The 24,490-nt window shown below is 39.5% G+C and overlaps 1 protein-coding gene across 1 annotated transcript in view; it reads right to left on the reverse strand.

The window, feature by feature from the left end:
- The window catches only part of CUL4A (cullin 4A), an 88,708-nt gene that overhangs the window by 50,637 nt on the left and 13,581 nt on the right, over positions 1-24,490 (reverse strand). Inside the window, exons 3-9 of the mRNA XM_005307616.5 lie at positions 18,684-18,787; positions 12,337-12,406; positions 10,363-10,436; positions 9,948-10,110; positions 5,347-5,436; positions 4,401-4,483; positions 2,273-2,340 (exon numbers count right to left, since the gene is read on the reverse strand). Coding sequence (XP_005307673.1) covers positions 2,273-2,340; positions 4,401-4,483; positions 5,347-5,436; positions 9,948-10,110; positions 10,363-10,436; positions 12,337-12,406; positions 18,684-18,787 — 652 coding nt within the window. The remainder of the gene's footprint in view (positions 1-2,272; positions 2,341-4,400; positions 4,484-5,346; positions 5,437-9,947; positions 10,111-10,362; positions 10,437-12,336; positions 12,407-18,683; positions 18,788-24,490) is intronic.

Below are 24,490 nucleotides of genomic sequence, written 5' to 3' on the forward strand. Positions count from 1 at the left end.
AAGTGCAGATACAGAATGTGAAAGCCGAACTAATTTAAATCTACTGATATCACAATCTCAAAATGTAAATATAAAAACCAATTCTAATATGAAAATTGCACATATATTAATTGTCCATATCTATATGGAGATATATTATAAACTAGGAAAGAGTTCGGAAATAAAACAAGACCGGATACCATTTCTTACTCAGATGTCTGCTACATAAAAATGTCAGTGAGAAAACCTTTTAAAATAACATCAATTCCACCGATGACAAATGACATCAATTCCACCGATGTATATCAACAAGAGAATTAACTATCTAAATCCCTATATTTCAAAATAAGTTTAAGACGGAATAAAACAGTTAAAATAAAATGAAGTACATCAGTGAAGGCCGAAGATTGTACAAGTATATTTATATATTTAAAATATGGACAAAGAAAGAGGAAGAAAAGAAGTAAGATGTCTAATTCAGCACATAAACATTATGATGGTTTGGCTGTTGCACAGCAAGCCACCTTGATAGAATCTCACACTGAGGGAGGTTAGAAAACAGTAGAGAATTGAGTGTGGGACGCTAAAACCAGTTTAGGGCTTAAAAATTTTTTTTTTTTTAAATAGAAGTTTGGTGCTAGAAGCCCTCTCAACAGAGAGCAAGATAGATACAGTAAGAAGTAGGTTCTGGAAGAGGATGGCAGCTGGTCAGTTACAGACAGCAAGTAACAGAACTGGGCTATACTTTTTGACGGTTTTTGGGTTACTGAAACTATTTATGAATTCAGGTTAAATTTTGGTCCACAGAATGGAAAAATGGCAAAACAGTTTGTTTTGCCCATTTTGAAATTAAACACTTTGACTTTTCATTCCAAAATAGCATTTCATTTGGAAATTTTGCTGTAATGAGGAGCCAAAAAATCTCAACGCATTATAGGTGAAACCGCGTTATATCGAACTTGCTTTGATCCACCGGAGTGTGCAGCCTCGCCCCCCCCAGAGCACTGCTTTACCGCATTATATCCGAATTTGTGTTATATTGGGTCACATTATACCGGGGTAGAGGGGTATTTAAAATTATATATTATATATGGATGGGTGAAAAACACCTGAAATAAAACACTGGGAAAAAAGTGTTTTGGATTGAACAAATAATTTTGTTTGACCCAAATCGAATATTTTTCTTTTTTTGTTTCAGCAAGGAAAAAAAATAAAGAAAAAAAATTAGTTTTGCTTCAAACTAGACTGAATTTTTTTTCCTCTGAATATTTTGGTTCATCCTCGAACCAAAAAAATCAATTATTCACTCACCTCTAGTCAGCAATACTCATAGGTCCTGAGGATAAGTTACTGAAATGTGAGACAGTTAGCGAAAGAGGTAGACTGGTAAAGTAGACCAAATCAGATAATTTTCCATCTGATCAGGCAGAGAACTAAAAGAAGCCAATGTCAGAAGTTTTGAGAAAAATATCCCAAGTATTTTATGGAAAATAAAGGAAGAATAAGTGGAGGGAGGGGACTTTCCTGCAACATGAAGAAAACAAAGAAGGGTGAGGCTAAGTTGCCAGAAGACCCAAAACCTAAAGATCACCCAGAGCTAAGAACAGAAAAGATATTTTATATCAAAACATATATAAGATCAGGAAACATCAATCAAGCTTAAAAATCCAGTGAAAGAAGAAGATTGACATGATTGTTCCTGTTAATTTTTAAAAAACCAAGAGGATATCAGAGGCACTGATCACTCAACAAGTACTTCTGAAGAAGACTAAGACAAATCTGAGATTTCCAGAGACACACCAAAGGATGCAAAGAGAATATATATTGTACTGGCTTAACAGGTAACCTCACTGGGACTTCACTGTATTTGACTGTACAAAGATTCTTTAATTATATAGTGACAGGCAAACTAGAAGTTAATTCTACCTGTGCTGTGTGATTTATATAGAATTACTGCAGTAATTTAAGTGCTTGTTTTGGAAGTTTATATAATCCTGTGCCATTAGCACTTTTTATTTTGGAGATGACTAGTGGCACTAAGTACGGGTGAAGGGTTTAACTATCTTTAAACAGTTTTACAAAACTATAACCAGAATCATCATGTATTCTCACACACACACAATCTTGCCCTGGTAGCTGGAATAACTTTATTCGGAGCTGGCTTTCAGTATGCGTGGAAGTCGCTGCTATGGCCCACATTCTTTACTAAAGTAATAGTTGTACAATCTACCATAATTGCAGAGTATGAGAATCTGTCCTTCAGTGTAGGTTACAAGAACTAAGAAAGATATACCTTTTTGCAAAATAGCTGTTAAGTGCTCTCCTAGTAGTTGCTTTTCCACACAAGCAATTAGTAGTTTCCTGTGTAAGGCAAGAAAAAGCACATAAGAAATACTGCACAGTTTAAGGCGATTACTCTCTTATCAGGATGCATGTGTGAATAACTCCCATTACTACATGACAAAACATTGAAAATGTACAGTTTATTCTAATTTTGCAGTCTGTATTTTACATAAACAAAAAAATTCTAACAGGAATAAACTCAAGATAAAATACTGCAAAAATATATGCAATTAAGAAATGGAGATTCTAATTAAAATGTTACTTTAAAAAACAAGCTCTTGCTATTATTCATAACACCTTAAAATTATATATTAAAAATTAGAACAGTTTTAAAGATTCTTATTTACTTTTTCTTTTTATAGAAAAAGATGGTTCTAAACTGGATCCTCAAAACCAAACAACCCAGGTTAGTGTGTTTCAAAATTCAAACCCAAATTCTGAACTAAGGTTTCATGGCTAACGAAGCACACTTATGAGCTGAATTAGAACCCCATATCAGACCACCAAACTCTGGGAGAAGATATTAAACTTGGTTCTGAATTTTGCAATGTAGGCTTATCTCTACTTTCCACCTATAATTCAGATTATTTACTTACTGCATTTGACTAAGACTGGTCAGTTTCCTTTTCTGGCTTTTATGTATTACTAAAGTGGTGAAATGCTTAGGTTGAAAATATTGCAGAGCAATATTCTGCAATTTTTCAACAACAAAAAAACCCCAAAGCAAAACAAAACACCCAAATCCTGGCTTTACACTAATATATTGTAAGTCAACAAATCACAGAATAACTGTATTGGTCTTAAGTTTTAGAAAATATGTTTTTTACAAAACCTAATTTACGGGTTTAAATTAACACAACATTATTTTTGATATGCAGCGTTGTTGTAGTCATGCTGGTCCCAGGATATTAAGAGAGTACTCCATCAGCACTTCACCTATCTTGTCCTCTATTATTTTTGATGTTATTTTTCTCCCTGAAGGATCATATCTATTCCAAGTACAAATCTAATACATTACATTTTTTACTTTTTTTAATATTCTTGCTGCCCCCTTCACACATCTAGAAGGGTGGTAAACTCTGAGGTATGAGGATCACTAAAGGAGACCAACTTCAGATCCCGTAAATGCTGCTTCTTAAAAGGATCAAAGGAAATCAGTGATGATTTATGCAAGGCTTTCTCATTTTGCCTTCACAGAGCTCTCTGACCCCAGTGGGCCCAGACTTTCATCCTGAGCTGAGACAGAAGCTGGGACCCACAATAAGTCTCTGCACAGACTGGCCTCGCTAGAATTCCAGGCTACTCTTTATTTGAGCTGCATTTTAAAGCCATGATTCTGCAAATACTTATGCATATTCTTAAATTCATATATGTGAGTAGTTCCATTGATTTTGATGAGACTAACTGTGGAGTAAATATCAACCAACCTGCAAGTAAGTATTTGCAGGATCAGGGCCACAGTTAGAATTTTATAATATATAGCAGCTGTCTAAAAAAATATTTTAGTTTGCATTATACATACACTACAGCATAGATTGCAGTAGATAATTTTAAGTAATGAGAAATAAGAGATATACTTTATTAAAGTCATCATTGTAACACGATCAAATGCCAAATATAGCCTAGAACACAGTTAATAAAAGTGGACTGCCATTTTAAATAGAGCTCATGAGTGAGGATACCTAACAGTTTCATTAGGCAAAAAGAACGTTCCCTTCCCTCAGGCAGTTTGAGCTAAATGTCATTATAAGCGCATGAATGGTTAACCTGAACTACTATTTTGAAAGTCCAAATGATGCAATAACTCAAAGATTTCAAAAACCTCAAACTCATATTGCTAGATCTTTCCAGATGTTTTTCTCTCCCACTTTTTTCTTTTTATCGTGTATTTTAATTTTAATCAAGATACGTAGCCTTCGTAAAACAAAGTTCTTTACAGATAATCTCAATATTATTACCCTTTTAGATACTATTGAAATAATCTGCCTTCTTTCGAACCATGGATAATCACATTACTTTATGAATGGATAGCAAGCAGGTTTGGCCTATAGTGAAAATGGAAGAAAAACTGTACTCACTGCGTGCTATGGTCTAAATATGTTATCACTCGGTCTCCTTCTTCTTCTAAACGTTTGTTAACGTGGTGAAGATATTCTGGGACCTAGCAAAGAAAAGAATGCAATGATTTAATTAGTGAACACAAAGGAATATGACATATGCATAACCTTTTTATCATGACAATTATCTTAACTATACATTAGCAGAGTACTGACGAGATAGCATTAGAGAAGAAATTAAGGATGGCATAATCCAAAGAGACACGGGTGTGACATGACAATTTACATCAGTGTCATGTAGACACTTGCTTTCAGAATATTTGCGGTGAGTCAGTTAACTTTCACAGTTCTCATTTGGGAGAGCCAATACATTTATATTAACTAGGGGACACTTATTTGTTTTACATTTGGGAAGTGTCTAAATTTGTGGCCTGTCAACAGGACAGTATCGCTTTAACCCAAAAGAACAGAAAACAAAACTGTCTTAATCTATTGAGTAAATAAGCCTTTTTTAAAACTCAACTGCTTAATTAGGTATAAATGAAAGAAAAACTGGAATGACACTAAAGGACACACATTACAGTTTCTTGGGTGAAGTAATGTTGACAATACCCCCATAGCTCTTACTATTGTGTTCTCCAGCAGCATGCTTTTAGGTAGCCCAAATTTTACTGGGTTATCTCACTTCTAGTCATGCACTTAAAGCAGTGGTTTTCAACCTTTTTTCATTTGCAGACCCCTAAAAAATTTCAAATGGAGGTGTTGTCCCTTTTGGAAATCTTAGACATCCGTGGACCATTGATTTAAACCACTGACTTAAAGATACTTCAACGCACTGGATTCAATTCTCCCTCTCAGATACACCAATGCAGCTCACACTGAAGTACATGGAGGTGTACCTCAGCATAGAATTGGGCCCCACGGTCTTTTAATTAATTCCTAGTGCTCATTAACACTGTGTATTTACCTCTCTTTCTTGCATTAACCTTTGGCCCTCTGCCGCATATAAACAATTTGTCTCCTCCAAAAACTTTTGTTCGAATGATTCCTTGTAAACCTAGGTAAAAAATGAAATTATGAATTTAATTACTTATTAACCTCATGCTTAAGGCTGGCTTTTTTATTTTTAGTTGTCAAGATGAAAGACAAAAAATATCCCATGACACAAAATTGTCTGTCCTCAAGAAAAGTGCCACTGACACTACTGGATAATGAAATTCTTGATTTATTTGTATAATAGGTAGAGGATGACCAACTGCAATGGGAGCTTTCCCACAGCATATCATAAGTGTGCTTCAATCAGCGATTCAGTGCCTGATTTGTCTAAATCAATGGGCTTCTGTTTAAATCACACAGACAGGCACCTGTAGCCAATATAACACAATTATGGGACTCCAGTCCAGTTGAGTTTGATCCTCCTGCCAGCATTCCTGCTGCAAATGCAATAGCTCCAAATTAGTGAAATCACAGCAAAGAACCGATAACTCCTTTTCGGTGAAATGCTTGGACTAATCAGGAACACCGTCTCCAAAATAATCTTCATCCAAGAAATCTGGGGTTTGTCATCTTGCTTTGGCTCACTGAGATAAATGAGGTGCAGATGAACTGGACTATCCTTTCCCTCTTCAATGTCTATTGCTGAACTAGAGGGGATTTAAAGAAGAGTAACAGGAATGATCAAGGGCAATGAAACACTGTCATATTAAAAGAAATTGAAAAGACTGGTATTGTTTACTTTAGAAAGGAGACCAAGGCCTGGTCTACACTGGGGGTGGGCGGGGGGGTTGTCGATGCAAGATACACAACTTCAACTACAGGAATACCGTAGCTGAAGTTGACATATCTTATTCCGACTTACCTCCCGTCCTCACGGCGCAGGATCGACGGCTGCGGCTCCTCCATCGACTCCGCTACCGCCGCTCACTCCGGTGGAGTTCCGGAGTCGATGGGGAACGTGTTCGGGGATCGATATATCATGTCTTAACGAGACATGATATATTGATCCCCGATAAATCGATCGCTACCCGCCGATACGGCGGGTAGTCTGGACATACCCTAGTAGAGAGAACAGGATAAAAGTATACACAATAATTCATGACCTGGAAAAGGTAGATCAGGAGCTTCTCTTCTCCCTGCCTCATAACAAGACATGGGGGCATTCACTAGAATTAAAAAAAGGTAAGAAATTCAAAACCAATGGAAGGAAATATTTGTTCATATAATGTGTAATTAAATCATGGAACTCACTGCCACAGGAAGTTGCTGAAGCTTTAACAAGATTTGTATGAATATCAAAAATATCTTGTTATCAAAATGAATGATAAATTTTGTTGAAGTGAAATTAAATGTCATGCTTCAGAGTTTAGTTATCGTATTGCCTGGGAGATATCAGCACCTGGATGAAGAGCCACTGGCTGAAGCTAGGCCCAGGCAAGACAGGGCAATGCCAGTTGGGAGAGAAAAGAACTTTGAAAACTTGCTGCCACTGTAACATCAACCCACCATGGAGGACATCTGCCCTCAGACTGTCAGACTCCTCTCTATAATGTTCACTGAAGTGGCCACAGCTGTGAAAAATGCCCTCTTTATATCTACAGATAGCCAGACAGACTGAAGCCCATTCTGATCAAATTCAGACTTGATCACAGGAATTATTCTGTAAGCTTTAAGTTTGACTACTGCAAAATGACTACTTACAAACGTTGAGAGTGCAGCAGCCCACCAATTCATCATCCCAGCCCTGGTTCTTTACACTGGCTCCCTGTTGAAGAGCGACTCAAATTCTAGGTTTCATTCCTTATCTTCAAAACCCTCCAGGGGAACTGGCCCAAACTATATAAAAGGACACCCCCACTTTTTGGGATCATAACCTCATGCAGTCACAGTGCTTTGGAACAGTAAGTCTCAAAAATGAGAGTCATGTGAGCAGAAGACAGAACTTTCTCAGCAGCTGGCCTTCAACTACAGAACTGATATCTAAGGAAAACAGGATGAACAACAGCCTCACTGCTTTCAAACAAATTGTAAAACTCATTTCATTAACTTGGCTTTCACTTAATAACCAACCTATTTCTGTGGGGATGTGGAGGGAGAAACAGCAATCCACGTTTATTTACTGGAGCATCTATAAGGATTTCACCTACTATAGCAGCAGCCATGGTAAAAATACCTAGATTAGAGGCTATCTAGCGTAGAACTAGAAGTATCTGTCTGAAATAATTCAAAGGAGAAAATCATATCTAAATGCACACATGATCGGAAGGAATCAAGAAAGGGGGTATATTTAGCTTTGTTTAGCAGAGATCAAAAAACCTACTGTTAAACCCTAGCCTCTTAAAAATCTGACAGACATGAAAAAGGTGATGCAGCTATGAATACCTGGGCTAATAAAGGGGAAAGCTCTGGCAAAAGAGAACACACAAGCCAGATCCACATCTTCCAGCATGGACATTCATCGAGCATTACATTGTCTAAAGACAATGACTGACAGAAGCTTATCTTCACCTATTGTAACTACCTCAAAGAAGCAGTATTACATATTTATTTTCCAGATATACCAGAGCCCGTTATGGATGATAGTTAGGAGGCTTAGCAGGAAAGGCAGAAACTGAGCCAGATTGGCTTTGCAGTGTCTTATCAGAAAATGAAATAGTTATTGTTTTTTCTCTTACCCTTCCCCTAATATCTCAGACATATTTAAACATCCTGTGAACAGGGAATACCTAACTAAATTAAGGAGATCCAAGCTAAAGAATTTCCTGGAAGGATGAAAGGAGGCTCATGACCTATGTTCTACCAAAAAGAGAATGGACAGCATGACTGGAATGCTGACAGGAAGCTCAAGTTTACCTGAATAGAATGTGCAAAAATTATTAGTCCACTTGGTCACTCATGCCTATTCAAGTATAATCTAAGTGAAAATCCATGAAATTACAGCTTGACTGCGTCCATATATCGAATGCTTGGACTTCATGCCCAATCTTTTTTGGTAATCTCTTAGAGAGGCCAGAATGTGGTGATAGGTTTTGTGATGTAGACCCTTTTCTACTGGACCTGGACTAAGCCCAAATTCTTTTACTTATGCCAATGATATATATTTTTGTTACTCCATTTAATCTGTGTCAGGATTAAAAGACTTTTGAATCAATTAAAGGCCACATATTTTAATATAGAATTACACTGTTTAAAAATACAAATCTGAAGTCAATCCAGTAGCTGGAGAACATTGCAACAGTGTCTCATGCTAGAAACTCAGGTCTGGAAGCAAAGTCAATTTTCTCACTACCAGGACTGAGACGTGCCTTTGGGTACATGGCTCCATGAGAAGGATTTGGTCTCATTTATAGCAATTTACAGTGGACATATATTATTTGGGAGCTGCAGACCCATGATTTAAGAATTATGATATAAAACCTCTGCTGACCTATATTGGTCATTGCCTACAGCTGGAAAAAAAGGGAAAGCAAAATGGCCTCATTTAGTGGACAAAAGGAGAACAACGTAAGAAAATAAGAACATAAGAAAGGCCGTACTGGGTCAGACCAAAGGCCCATCTAGCCCAGTATCCTGTCTACCGACAGTGGCCAATACCAGGTGCCCCAGAGGGAGTGAACCTAACAGGCAATGATCAAGTGATCTCTCTCCTGCCATCCAGCTCCATCCTCTGACAGACAGAGGCTAGGGACACTATTCCTTACCCATCCTGGCTAATAGCCATTAATGGACTTAACCACCATGAATTTATCCAGTTTTCTTTTAAGAACGACAGAGTAAGTGATAAGCAGGACACAGCCACGTGTGTCTCAAGGAGATAACTTTTTGTCTATCGTAATAATGAGTTCTCAAATACTTTCAACTGACAAGTTTAGATTTACTGTTGACACACTGAAAAACAAAAAGGAGCATTTCAATACAATGCAACTCTTTTTTTTTTTTTTTTTTTTTTTAAGAAAATCAATACTAGATTTTTCCCAGATTTTTTGGTTGGAAGGGAGCGACAGGCATGGGTGTTGCAGCTAATACAGCCACTCACTTGTATCACTCAAAGGAGCATCCCTATTTAAGCTTCTTTTATAAATGTGTGTCAAGCCATCCAAATTAGTTCATACCTAATATAATTGTAGCAATACTGTGTTTATGTGATAAATACACGGAGGAGCCAGCAAAGATACAGGCATGTGAACGCGGATACAGTATTTTTAAGTGTATAATTAGCGACTTACTACAGGATGAATTAACCTTCTTTGGAAAAAATATCACTAAACTAAAACTTCAATCTAGCCACTGGTATTAAAAAAGAATAAATGACATGCTCGGTTTTATTTTACTGAATAATTTAATATAATTTTAGTGGAAAATTAATTAAGCTATAGACAGAAGCTGAACAGTTATATGTACAGCTGCTAAACTTAATCATGATCCTAAAAATATGGAAAATATGGTTTTAATTCCAAAGCATAATTTAATTAGAAAAAAGTTACTCTTCTAGGACACGAAAGAATTAGAAAGGTCCACAATTTGTGTCTGCCTTTAAATGTGGCAGCTATTAGTAAGGTTTGCTATACTTACCTGTAGATCAGACAGCATGCTTAACAGACTTCGTAACAGGCTTCTGTCCACAGTTTCACCATTCCGTTCCCGTTCAATCAGTAGGAGGATTCCATCAATGGTCTTGTTTTGAACTAGTTTATCACTAATAATGTGCTTTCTAAAAAGCTCTAGTCCCATATCCCTGTATAAATATTGAAAATTAATTAAAAAATCAGAAATATAACTTGATTTATATAATATTCCCAGACAAAAACTGATCTCACACATTTAACTCCATACATATACAGGGAATTTTACAGAAACGAAAGATGTTACATGTGTTACATACACAAAACAAAATAATTGTGGGGGGAAAAGTAAAGTTTAATCTTTACAAAAACAATAAGTTCACGTTCAAAAATTATGTTAGCAGCGTACTTACACAGATACCTACCATATAGAAGGAAGCAATGAATTCTGAAGCACATATGTACGATCCAAAAATAAGAAAATGCTTCTAATCATGATCTGCAAATGTAAAACACTGATTGAACCAATTTGCCTGTTTACAAGCACACAGGATTGTATTTTATATTAGAATCTGTGTTTGTGTAATTAAGATGTCTTACAAGTCAATTAACTTTATAATTTTTACATGTATTAAATCAGATTATTTGTATAAAGGTAAAAGTTTTTTTAAATTGTAGACCTTGATAGCAATACTACCTAAGCACAAACTGTATTATAAGATGTATCCCAAATAATTCCAAACCCTGTAGTCAATTTTAAGAGCTATTAAGATTGTATATCATCTTGCATTATTTCTACTCTTCAACCACCCAAGAAGTGCACCAATACGCTTCCAATGCACACCATGCAGTGGTGTACTACTATTAATTGAACATTAAAAATATATTTTTAAAAAGCAGTTTTATGACGGGAAGAAAGTGGGTTATGCAACATAACCTTTGCCTATGAAAATCAGTTCCCAGTAAAATGATGAGAAAATAGGGGAAGGTTATAAATACTTCTCACTATCAAAATGAATATATCTGATGCCTTAATTTTTCCATATCTCTATTACTTAAAAAGAGAAGAGATTCTCTAGGTTATTTAGACCACTTCCACCACCTCTCCCCTCATCCCCCATTAGTTGAGCAACAGTTTCACATCCAGCAACCAATTTTAACTCTTATAAAAAAATTAAATATGGAAAATTGGCCTCTTCCCAGCTTAGATTTCATGCTAGAACATACATTAGAAGTGGCTAAAGAAGCCACACACTGAAACTTGGCACTCTTGTGGGGCGGGGGAAGAGAGAGAGAGAGAGGTTTAACACTGCCATCTTCTTTTCTCTTCACTTTCTTATATGTGTGGTTAATATTTATTGACTGAGAAATCTTCCCACTGGAAAATGTGGTTTAGTCTAAACATCTTTTCACAGGAAAGCTCCAATTTCAACAAATTTTTTCAATTTTCTGACTGGAATTTTTTTTAAATCTGTTGAATAGAAACATACTTTCTTAATGTTTTCTAAGAGGAAAGCAGTAAATAAGTTAGGGGTCTTCCCCTTCTACCTTTTCTTTTTTTAAAACAGTGGAAAAAAGGGAAAAGTAAAAGAGAGAAAGGAGAATAAAACCTCCAAATGAAAAAAGAAATGAAAATCCAAACATTTTTAGTTTTCATAAACCAAAGCAAAATGATATTTTAAGTTGAAATGAAAATGTTCATTTCAGAATACTATGTGAAAACTAAATTAAATACTTTTCTTTTGTTTAGAAAATTCCCATGAAAACCTTTGAACGGTAATTTTTTCTGCCACATTTTTAATTTGGGGGGCAGGAGTGCAGAGATTGGCGTTTCCAACCAGTTTGTTCTTAATCTTCCTAATTGCCCCTCTGCCATCCCTGCAAAGTGCCATTATCTTATTTTTTAAACATTACGAGTGATATGGAGAATTAAGAATATTTTATTAGTGTGATTCATGCCCTGATGTCCTATATCACATTTTTGCCTGTGAAGATATCAAAACCAATTTGAGGGAAATTATCCATGTGTTTGAGAGTTTAATGTTTTCTCTGTTCTTTCAATGTTAACTTTGAACCCTTCTGATTTTATAGGTTGGAGAAGCACCCAAGAGCTGTTAAATGCTGCTTATAAACAACCAGGAAGTACCCAGAAAAAAAATTGCAAGTGGAGGATAAGTGCAGACCCCCTTACTGTTTGGAGTGAAATGATACATTATATATAAATAAATAAATAAAGTTGGGGGGAGGTGTTTTGATTTTTTAAGAAAATTGCTTTTCAGTCAAGGCTGAAGGACTCTTTGAACTCCCTCCCCACTTCTGATTTTTTGTAATGTCCCCAGCATTTATTTACCAGATCTCTTTGATGTCTCAGGGATTTGCATTTTGAATAGTCAACTTACCATTTGTCTGCAGTGATCTTGCCAGCATTTATTTACCTTCTTTAAAAATAAAAGACTGTCCAGAGAATCTGTGCAGCGCCTGCTAAGGAAAACTAGTTCATCAACACTTTTTTGAGGCCAGATACTAGTGATTATCTTTATTCAGTACATTTTTGTTCAGGAAGTTATTCAGTAAAGTTGCTCTATGGGCACAAATGAAATTGCGCTGGAAGTTAGGGATCAGAATTCAGTTGCTAAAAAGTGCTGGACCAGCAGAGGGCTGGGAATTCTTCCAAAGGCATGACTCAGTTTTTGAGTGAATGCCTCACATTGCTCTCCTGCGCCTCCATCTGCACTACATAACTCTGACAGGTTAAAGAAGACATCCCACTTAAATCAAAAGCAACTCTCCTTCCCATTGAGGAGAGCTGGGAGGAACGGTCTAAAAAGCAATTTTGTTCATTAAACTGGTTTACATCAGATATAGTTCAAACAGCTGTATTCTTTTTAAAAACTTTCAAGGGATTAAATAATCCTCATTAAACTCCCCACAGGGTTCACCTAAAATCCCAGATCTTCATGAATTTATCTTCATGAATTGTGGAGGCTACTTCACGCAGCAGACTTTAGCTGTGATTTAAGCTTTCTGAGTTCCATTAAACCATTTATGAAGAAATCCAAATGTGGCTACTCTTCCCTTCAAATACAATAGCAACTCAAGTCTCTGTAAGCCAAATTTTGATGACTACCATCTTGTGTCAATGGAACAGGAAAGGAGTATACTTGTCAGATGTGGAAATCTCAGATCTCTAAAAATCGTTTGACAGAGAAAATCCTAAATTTAAAAGCACTCAATTCAGAAGATCAGATGAAGTCTGGGAGTCTGAAAAGAGAGGGGTTATATACAATTCTGACTGAAGATAGATAGCTTTTGACAAAATGAAAAAAACCAACCCCACACCCACAAGATCTGGTTCAAGCACTGAACACACAATCCTCCGGTATTTGCAGAGCCACAAGAGAATCAAATCAGCAAAGAACATGACAATTTCATGGGAGGACAAACTGCTGTGGGCCACAGCAAGAACCAATTCAAGGTTGTTGGTGGCATTCACAGAGCAGATGGTGGAGCACCACTTCTGGGCCCAAGAAATGAACACTAACTGGTGACATCGTATCAGAATGGAGGCTTAGCATGCTGAGCAGTGGCTGCAAAAATTCTGGAGGCGCAAAGCCACATTCCTGGATCTGTGCACCAAGCTTGCTCCAGCCCTCCAGTGAAGGGACACCAGAATGACAGTTGTACTGAAATGGAGAAATGAGTGACAATCACACCGGAAACTTGTGACGCAGGATCGCTACCGGTCAATGGGAAATCATTTTGGAGTTGGCAAATGTGGAGGCCGTTGTCATGCAAGCGTGCATGGCCGTTCATCGTCTCCTACTATGCAGGACTGTGACTCAGCAACATGCATGATGTGGATAGATTTGCCGAAATGGGGTTCCCGAACTGCGGTCGACCAACAGATGGCATGCATAACCCTATTTTGGCATCAGACCACCTTGCCAGCAGAAAGGGCTACTTTTCTATGGTTATGCAAACGATGGCGGATCACCAGGGATGCTTCACTGACATCAGTGTTGGCTGGTCAGGGAAGGTGCATGACGTTCACATCTTTAAGATCACAGGACTGTTCAGAAAGCTATAAATAGGGACTATCTTTCCCAATTGGTGGATTACCATTGGCAATGTTGAAATACCATAGTGATTCTGGGGGACACAGTCTAACCCTTGCTCATGAAGCTGTACACCGGCTACCTGGACGGCACCAAGGCAAGATTCAACTATCGGCTCAACAGTTGCTGAATGACAGTTGAACATGCTTTTGGTAGACTGAAGGGACACCAGCATCCCTTCACTCACAAGACTGGATCTCAGTGAAAAAAATATCCCAATAGCTATAGCTGCCCGCTCTGTCCTATGTAATATCTGTGAAGCAAATGGGGAAAAAGCTGCTGCCAGGGTGAAGGGCAGAAGTGGAGTGTGTCTGCGGAGTTTGAACAGCCAAACACAAGTGCTACCAGAAGAGCTCAATACGGAGCTATATGGCTCAGGGAGGCTTTGAAAGAATATTTTAACAGTGAGCCACAGTAGTGCTTTGGGGTGTAATGTGCTCCACATGGCCGCCTTGTTTCTGGGGCCTGTTAGGAATTGTATGGTGCTTGATGTACGCCTATAAATACAACACTGTCTATGCACCTGTCAATTTTGTGGTGCTTGCTGTACATTTATGATTATTACACTGTCACTGATCCTATGAGATGTTATTGCACAGTGTGACAAGTGGGTGCTTTTAGTACTGCTAGGCACTCTGCAGCATATGACGTGAACTAATAAAGATGAAATATTTCCCAAAAGATTAGAATTTTATTCAGTAACAAAACCAGCGCAAAGAAAAATTTCTGCAACTTAAAAGCAAATACAGTAACTCCTCACTTAACGTTGTAGTTATGTTCCTGAAAATGCAACTTTAAGCGGAACGATGTTAAGTGAATTCAATTTCCCCCATAAGAATTAATGTAAATGGGGGGGGAGGTTAGGTTCCAAGGAAATTTTTTTCACCAGACAAAAGACTATATACACACATATACATATATACACACACACACACAGTATAAGTTTTAAACAAACAATTTAATATTATACACAGCAATGATGATTGTGAAGCTTGGTTGAGGTGGTGAAGTCAGAGGGTGGAATATTTCCCAGGGAATGCCTTACTGCTAAATGATGAACTAGCATTCAGCTGAGCCCTCTAGGGTTAACCCATTGTTGTTAATGTAGCCTCACACTCTACAAGGCAGCACGAATGGAGGGAGGGGAGACAGCATGGCAGACCAAGACAGAAACACACACCCTGTGAAGGAGAGAAAGAGAGATGTGCATTGCCCCTTTAAGTACGCTGACCCCACTCCAAGTACACTGCCTTTTTAAGTAGATCAGCAAGCTGAGACAGCAGCCTCCGGCCTGTCGTGTCCCCCCACTGCTCTATGGAGATGCAGGGTGCAAGAACGGGGGGAGGGGGATACCCTGACATTAGCCCCCCACTTCCCCCCCACAGCAAGCAGGAGGCTCCCAGGAGCAACACATGGCAGTGGGGGGAGGGACAGCTGAACTGCTTAGCAATTGATAGCCTGCTGGGCAGCTGCCACACAGGGAACTTAGGGGAGCTGATGGGGGGGGGGGACTGCCCTGGTTCCAAGCCCCCACCAGCTAGCTCCACCGGGCTGCTCTTCCTGCAAGCAGTGGACAAAACAGGTGGCTGCCAAATGGCAAAACAGGTGGCTCCCTGTTATAAGGGAGCATTACACAACTTTAAACAATCATGTTCTCTAATTGATCAGCAATGTAACAATGAAACAACATTAACCGGGACAACTTTAAGTGAGGAGTTACTGTATGCTAAAAACTTAAGTTATGGAACAGAAAGAACATTTATGCCCATTTTAGCTAAACACATAGCAACTGTGGTTTTCACAGTCAGTGTATGTGAAGCTGTGGTTGTTCTTAATGTCCCATGGGATAGAGTGGTAGGGGAAGGGATGCAGCTTCCGATGTCATGAAGAATGTTGAACAAAGATGTAGGAAGTTGCTGTAATGAAGTTCTCCAGGGACTGCATAGGGAAGTGAGCCCATGATTACTGAACCTGTAGGTTCATAAGGGTCTGCAGCATCTGTTTGTTCTGCCAGAGAAGCCGCACTATGTCCTGGTGTATCTCCCTCTCTTTTTCCTGCTAGGACTCCTGGGCCTTTCCCCTGTCCACTTTCTTTCTTTCTCCAGGCTGTCTGCAATATTCACCCTCCAGGTCCTTTGCTCATGGTCTGATGCAGCACTGGCATGCACAACCTCCTTGAGCATGTCCTCCCGGGTCCTCTTTTTTTCTTCCTGATCTGGCTCAGGCATCCTGCAGGTGTGGAGGGGGAACCCCTCAAGGCTGCAATGGCAGCAACTACAAATAAAATACACAGAGGTACCTTTGCCACAATAGTCATAATGGAAAGTGAAAATTAAGATTCAGAACTCCCTTTCCTTGCTCCCCTAAAGTTTGAAACAACACACGCTTATTGACACTTCTGCTCCAGAGTGCTTGTGCACAACACCACTCAGAGCACCAGCCGTGGTGAGTATGACCCACCAAAGGCGAGGGAATTGTTCGGTTGCATGAAACTATGCATATAGGACAATGGCACTAAATGCTGGCACCATTTTCCACTGGCAGTGATGATTTTAGCTGGTATCTCGCTCTTCAGGATGACAAGGGCACAGAGAGCACTAGGGTCCTGAAACCACGAAGGCCCACATGCTGCTAGCCAGTTTACTGCAATGATGCCTGCCAAAGTTATTGTCAACAGACACAGGAAAGCGTCCTATCACAGAGAAAGAAATAAGACTGCCATCCCTAAAAACCTTTCAGAGAGGATTGCAGAATACCTCCATGGAAGTTTCATTGACATCTCTCAGGAGGATTGAAGGGACATCCCTCTGTACATAAACTGCTCTGCATGTCCGTCCTCCCACCTAACTGTACAGAGATGACAGCTCTCTCTCTCTCTTTGTTGTAACCCGACCTCTTCTAGTATGAGTAAATTAATGAAAGGTCGATAGTACCCCCAACTTAACAGGACAAAACTATCAGTACATCATTGAATGGAAAATACAATTACACACTTACCCAAAGTTTCTTCCTCTGTATCAGGCTTTCCCATGCTCAACTGCTGGGACTGATTGGTCTGTGGTAGATTCTGAAACAGGTACTGGCTTGCAGCATAGGTGGACCCCTGCCGATTGCATGTCCCTCCTCCTTGCCCTCACTGTTCACAGCAGGGGTCTGTGACTCAGGTTCTTCGTAGGTATCCACAGTAATGTGCAGGGTGGCAGTGGGGTCTCCGAGTATGGCATGCAGCTCTTTGTAAGATTGGCAGGTCTGCGGGCTCGAAACTGGATCAGAAGACTAGGAGGCCAACAGCTGATATGACCTGCTGCAATTCCTTCGCTTTCACCCGGCACTGCTGGTGATCCCTATCATAGCCCTCTCTCCTGCATCCTCCAGCCAATCTGCTCGTAGATGTCCACATTTCCACAGCTAGTCCACAACTGTGCCTGCACAGCCTTTTCTCCTCACAGGCCCAGGAAATCCTATACCTCCTATCCTATACTCCAAGCTGGAGTGCATCTGGAGCATGTAGCTGGCATGGTCGGCTGGACAGTTGCACACAACAAAGGAGAGCGGCTAGATGTGCTTGCCAAGCTGGATAATCAGGAGCAGGCATTTCAAAAATGTATAGGGCTTTAAAGCGGGGAAGGGGGGGGGGAGAGAGCCTTCGGGTCTCTGTGACCCCAGGCAGTGGAGTTCACAACTGTGACCAGAGCGGTCAGTGTTGGGCATTATGGGACACAGCTGTTGTAGGACTATTAGGGCTGACATAGGTAACACAGGGCTTGTCTTCACTACCAGGGAGATTGATGCTGCTGCAATCAATGCAGCAGGTGTCGATTTAGCGGGTCTAGTGAAGACCCACTAAATGTATGGCAGAGTGTTCTCCGGTTGACACTGGTACTCCAGCTCTCTGAGAAGAGTAAGGTAAATCGACCAGAAAGTATCTCCCATTGACGCAGTGCAGCGAAGACACCCAGGGTAGAGTCGACCTAAGCTACATAGCTGGAGTAGCGTAACTTAGGTCAACTTATCCTGGTAGTGAAGACAAGCTCTCAGTGTCTACACTCATGCTGCGTTGACCTCAGAACATTGACAATGGCTCAACACCTCTTGGGGAGTTGGTGTTGCTACATCACTGTAACGGGGTGCTTGACAAATGTAAGTGTAGACACATGCACATCAAGGACGACACAAGACAGCTTACATCAACCTAACTTTGTAGTGTAAACCAGGACTAAGTGGCATGTAGAGAGTTTAGAAGGTAAAAATATCCAACACCTTATCTCAAAGCCAGGGAGCAGGACTGCTGTACAACTTTCCCCCTGTAACCACTCTCCTCCTTATGCAATAGCTGTTTCAAAAGAGGTTAACAAAGCACTGCTTACAGTCATGAAAATTTTCAGACCAGGTATAAAATTACTCTTGCACACTTACCATGAATGAAAATGCTATTCATATTTTATTGGTCCACAGAAATTATTCAACTAAGGCAAGCAGGTAACTAGAATTTTGTGAGATTGATTTAAAGATCTATATTGAATGCTTATATAACACCTACACATTTGTTTTATCAATTGCTGTTGTGTTACCTTAAAAAATAATTTTAAAAGTATTATGGGACTGTATTTCTGTGCACAAGAAAAGGATATTCTCTGAACTGAAGGATTTGTGCTTTCACATGATCTTCACAGACTTGCCGGAGCTGTTTGTACAGTGTAGGGGACACTTTATAAGAACAGAGGTTTTCGACAGCCTAAAAAACAAAGGAAGTTACAAATAAACAAACGATATCCTGTCCAGAGTGAACGTTCCAGCATAATTAACATAATGAAGGATGCTAAAGGAAAAATCACAGATGAAAGGGGAAAAAAATCAAATTTATCCATCTAAACTAAAAAAGAACTACTGTTAAAATGTGTTTATCATCAAATTACTGGGGGGGAGGGGAGAGAAATCAACATTTCATGGAATTTTTCATTTCTAAATCTGAATCCTTGCCACACTATCACATGTTGCTTAGGGCACAAACTAGATTCCGACACCCATCTATCCCAAGCCACAATTTGAATGTCCTCAATATTGCTAAAAGTACAGGAGTAATTGTGGCACCTTAGAGACTAACAAATTTATTTGGGCATAAGCTTTCATAGGCTAAAACCCACTTCATCGGATGCATGCAGTGGAAAATACAGTAGGAAGATATATCACCCATTTCTTCATGTTCTCTGTGTGTGTATATATAAATACAGTAGGAAGATGTATTATTTATATATAGATATAAATTTATATATATATATAAATATATCTTTCTACTGTATTTATACACACACACACACACAGAACATGAAGAAATGGGTGATGCCATACCAACTATAACAAGACTAATCAATTAAGGTGGGCTATCAGCAGGAGGAAAAAAAAAAACTTTTGTAGTGATAATCAGGATGGCTCATTTCCAACTGTTAACAAGAAAGTGTGAGCACCTCTTGAAAGTGATCTGCCACTTGCTTTTTTTGTTCTTTTTATGTTAGTTATTCTTTCCTGGTTTATCCCTGACAGGCCCTCCTGCTGGTGTAAATTTGCCAGTTAGGACCTCGTTGAGACAATGAAAAAAGTGTTTTTATCATCACCTCTTTCAGCAGTCACTGGTAACATTACTCATTTACTTCCTCTTGTCTCTCTCACACTGCTTTGTCCTTAAAAAAAAATATATATATATATATATATATATATATATACAGATTTTTGCTGCTCCTTTTTCTGGAGGTATGTGTTTGCTTTGACTTGTTTCCTTTCTTTCACACAGTTCCACATATCCTTACTTATCCAGATTTTAGATTAGTTTGCCTGGAAACCAGCTGCAGTTGTTGGCTGCTGTGTAAAAATAAAGCCACATCTTGACAGATGGATGTTGACTTCTTACGGTATCTAACTCTTGTAGCACCTAAAATCTGTTCTTCAGTTCAGTTTGAAACTGCTGCTGCAATATATTGTCTATTAGCCTTTTACTGTCAATTTTCTTAATGTTTTTGGGTGGTTTGTTTTTCTTGAGTGGATCACTGGTCTTGACCAGGGGTCGGCAACCTGCAGCATGCATGCCAAAGGCGGCACACGAGCTGATTTTTAGTAGCACTCTGCTGCCAGCCGGCCCCACTCAGCCCGCTGCCAGCCTGGATGGACAGAACCCCAGGCCAGCAGCGGGCTGAGCGGGGCCGGCGGATGGAACCCCAGACCGGCAGCGGGCTGAACAGCTCAGCCTGCTGCCAGTCTGGGGTTCTGTCTGCTGCCTCCACCGCCGGTCTGGGGTTCCGTCCACCGGCCCCTGTAAATGTAAAATGTAGTACTGGGATGCAAAATCTTAAATTACAGTAAATAAATGAATACTTGGCATACCACTCTCAAAGGTTGCCGACTCCTGGTCTTGACACACACAAATTGTGGCCACTTCAGACATCAGCTCCTCTGTATGCTTTGACAACCCGTGTAGGCTCAACAATCTCTAAGTAGCAATGACAGTGGTGTCTCATATACAGGTGTATATAATTAGACGTCCACGCAAACTGCGTATGAAATACCTTCCAATTATTCGTAAAATGCGTGGAAGGTTATTAAGCTCCTAAAATATTTAAGATTAAGATTAACAGGCCTTACTGAAGACACAAAAGTAGTGAGTTAGACTGCTAGTTAACGTTAAGTATGAACATATTAAATTTTTGCTACATTTTTCCTGAGGAAAAAGACTAAGGTTCATATAGTGCCTTTAATATATTTAAAACTCATATTGACCCCCATGAAACACGACTGCCAGAAATAATTCTGAATTTAACAAGGTGTTAGATTAAACAGACTACTGAAGGACACAGGGCAAAGATGCTTCAAGATTTTCTCTTAAGTATTTGCTAGTAGTCAATTCTTGGAATAATATTGATTAAAATGGCAAAGGGCAGAGCATGATTAGCTATCAGGAACAGAATGGGAATGTGTAAAAAATGTAAACAATTTCAACTAATGGCAAAATTAAAAGATCACATCACTTAAACTCACTCAGTCTTCTCTCATCTGTCATTTTCATGAAGGTTTGGTGGCATAAAATCACCCCTTAATTAGGAACACATACTGTATATCTGGAGGCTTCAAATCATACTTCTCAGCCCCTCTCCCCTACAACATAATCCAAAATGTGTAAAAGACCCATACAAGATAAATAGGAGCAGAAGCTTGAAATGACGTGGGGTTCTTTAACAAGTATACAGTGTTTCGTTAACCTCAGTTTCAAAATATGTGACAGTTTTATTAAACATGGAGACAACACCATGTTTCTGTGGGATAGAAGGAAATTTAGATATAAAATAAAATTAATATAATGAAGTAGTTGAGAGGTATCTTTTATTGGACCAAATTCGGTTGATGGTGAGAGAGAGACATGCTTTCAAACTTACACAGAGTTTGAAAGCTTGTCTCTCTCTCACCATCAACTGAATTTGGTCCAATAAAAGAAATTAGCTCAGCCACCACAGAATCCCCCCGACCAGAACTACAAAAAAAAAAAGGATTCTGCATGGACTCCTCCGGATGGTCGAAACAAAAGACTGGACTTCTACATAGATTGCTTCCGTCAACGTGCAAAGGCTGAAATTGTGGAAAAGCAACATCACTTGCCCCATAACCTCAGCCATGCTGAACACAAGGCCATCTACAGCCTCAGAAACAACTCTGACATCATAATCAAAAAGGCTGACAAAGGAGGTGCTGTCGTCATCATGAATAAATTGGAATATGACCAAGAGGCTGCTATAGACAGCTCTCTAACACCACATTCTACAGGCCATTATCCTCTGATCCCACTGAGGATTACCTAAAGAAACTACACCATCTGCTAAAAAAACTCCCTGACAAAGCACAGGAACAAATCTGTACAGGCACATGCCTAGAACCCCGACCAGGGGTATTCTATTTGCTACCCAAGATCCATAAACCTGGAAATCCTAGATGCCCCATCATCTCAGGCATTGGCACCCTAACATCAGGCTTGTCTGGTTATGTGGACTCTCTCCTCAGGCCCTATACTACCAGCACTCCCAGCTATCTTCGAGACACCACTGACTTCCTGAGGAAACTACAATCCATCGGTGATCTTCTAGAAAACACCATCCTAACCACTATGGACGTAGAAGCCCTCTACACCAATATTCCACACAAAGATGGACTACAAGCTATCAGGAACAGTATCCCCGATAATGTCACAGCTAACCTGGTGGCTGAACTTTGTCCTCACCCACAACTATTTCACATTTGGGGACAATATATACCTTCAAGTCAGCGGCACTGCTACGGGTACCCGCATGGCCCCACAGTATGCCAACATTTTTATGGCTGACTTAGAACAACGCTTCCTTAGCTCTCGTCCCCTAACGCCCCTACTCTACTTGTGCTACATTGATGACATCTTCATCATCTGGACCCATGGAAAAGAAGCCCTTGAGGAATTTCACCATATTTCAATAATTTCCATCCCACCATCAACCTCAGCCTAGATCAATCCACACAAGCGGTCCATTTCCTGGACACTACTGTGCTAATAAGCGATGGTCACATAAATACCACCCTATGCCGGAAACCTACTGACCGCTACACTTACCTACATGCCTCCAGCTTCCATCCAGGACAAACCACACACGTTCCATTGTCTACAGCCAAGCTCTAAGATATAACCGCATTTGCTCCAATCCCTCAGACAGAGAAGCACCTACAAGATCTCTATCAAGCATTCTTAAAACTACAATACCCACCTGCTGAAGTGAAAAAACAGATTGACAGGGCCAGACGAGTACCCAGAAGTCTCCTCCTACAAGACAGGCCCAACAAAGAAAATAACAGAACACCACTAGCTGTCACCTTCAGCCCCCAACTAAAACCATTCCAGCACATCATCAAAGATCTACAACCTATCCTGAAAGATGATCCCTCACTCTCACAGATCTTGGGAGACAGACCTGTCCTCGCTTACAGACAACCCCCCAACCTAAAGCAAATACTCACCAGCAACCACACATCACTGAACAAAAACACTGACCCAGGAACCTATCCTTGTAACAAAGCCCGATGCCAACTCTGTCCACATATCTATTCAAGTGACATCATCATAGGACCTAATCACATCAGCCATACCATCAGGGGCTCGTTCACCTGCACATCTACCAATGTGATATATGCCATCATGTGCCAGCAATGCCCCTCTGCCACGTACATTGGCCAAACCGGACAGTCTCTATGCAAAAGAATTAATGGACACAAATCTGACATCAGGAATCATAATACTCAAAAACCAGTGGGAGAACACTTTAACCTGTCTGGTCATTCAATGACAGACCTGCGGGTGGCTATTTTACAACAGAAAAACTTCAAAAACAGACTCCAACGAGAGACTGCTGAGCAGGAATTGATATGCAAATTAGATACAATCAATTTAGGACTGGGAATGGCTGAGCCATTACAAACATTGAATCTATCTCCCCTTGTAAGTATTCTCACACTTCTTATCAAACTGTCTGTACTGGGCTATCTTGATTATCACTTCAAAAAAAAATTTTCCCTCTTACTTAATTGGCCTCTCAGAGTTGGTAAGACAACTCCCACCTGTTCATGCTCTCTGCATGTGTGTATATATATCTCCTCAATATATGTTCCATTCTATATGCATCCGAAGAAGTGGGCTGTAGCCCACGAAAGCTTATGCTCTAATAAATTTGTTAGTCTCTAAGGTGCCACAAGTACTCCTGTTCTTTTTATCTCTCTAAATTAGTTTTGACAATTTTAAGTAAGATCTGTAGAAAGTTTTACCAAGTGGTTATTTAATTTTTTTAAGTTCACTTATCCAAAATTATAGGTGTACACGAAAGGAAAAATTTTGAAGAAGAGAATGATTTATAACTCTTTTGGACTTTAGTAACAGAGAGTAGAAAGGGGTCATGCTAGATAAGCCAGTTTCATTCTCCTGGGAAATACCTAACTGGAACATGGAGCAAAATCGGGGAGAGAAGGTGAGTAATACAGAGAGGAACACAAGGGTAAGAAAGGGAAGAAAGTGGTAAGAGTGAACAGCGGGAACAGAGGGAAGATGAGGAGTACAGATTTTAACAAGAAGTGAAAAATTAAGTAGAAACTAACAGAACTAAAACGGAAAATATAGTGGGGAGTAAAAGGAAAGGAATAAACTAAGGTTAGAAATTTGAGAAGAAGAGAAAAACCTCTAAAAGGTTATAGGTGACAGTGTGGAATACAGAGGGGAAAAATAAATTTAAAAGATTTCCTCCAATAATTTTAAGTCAAAACATGTGAAATGAAAGACAGGACAGGTGAAAATGAAACCAAGAACAAGTGTGACAGTATGTTTTAAAATGTGATTTCAATGGAAAACACATTTGTGCTGAAGATCCCAGTATTTCAGATACAGACA

Source organism: Chrysemys picta, chromosome 1, assembly GCF_011386835.1.
Source record: "Chrysemys picta bellii isolate R12L10 chromosome 1, ASM1138683v2, whole genome shotgun sequence".
Classification (NCBI taxonomy): domain Eukaryota; kingdom Metazoa; phylum Chordata; order Testudines; family Emydidae; genus Chrysemys; species Chrysemys picta.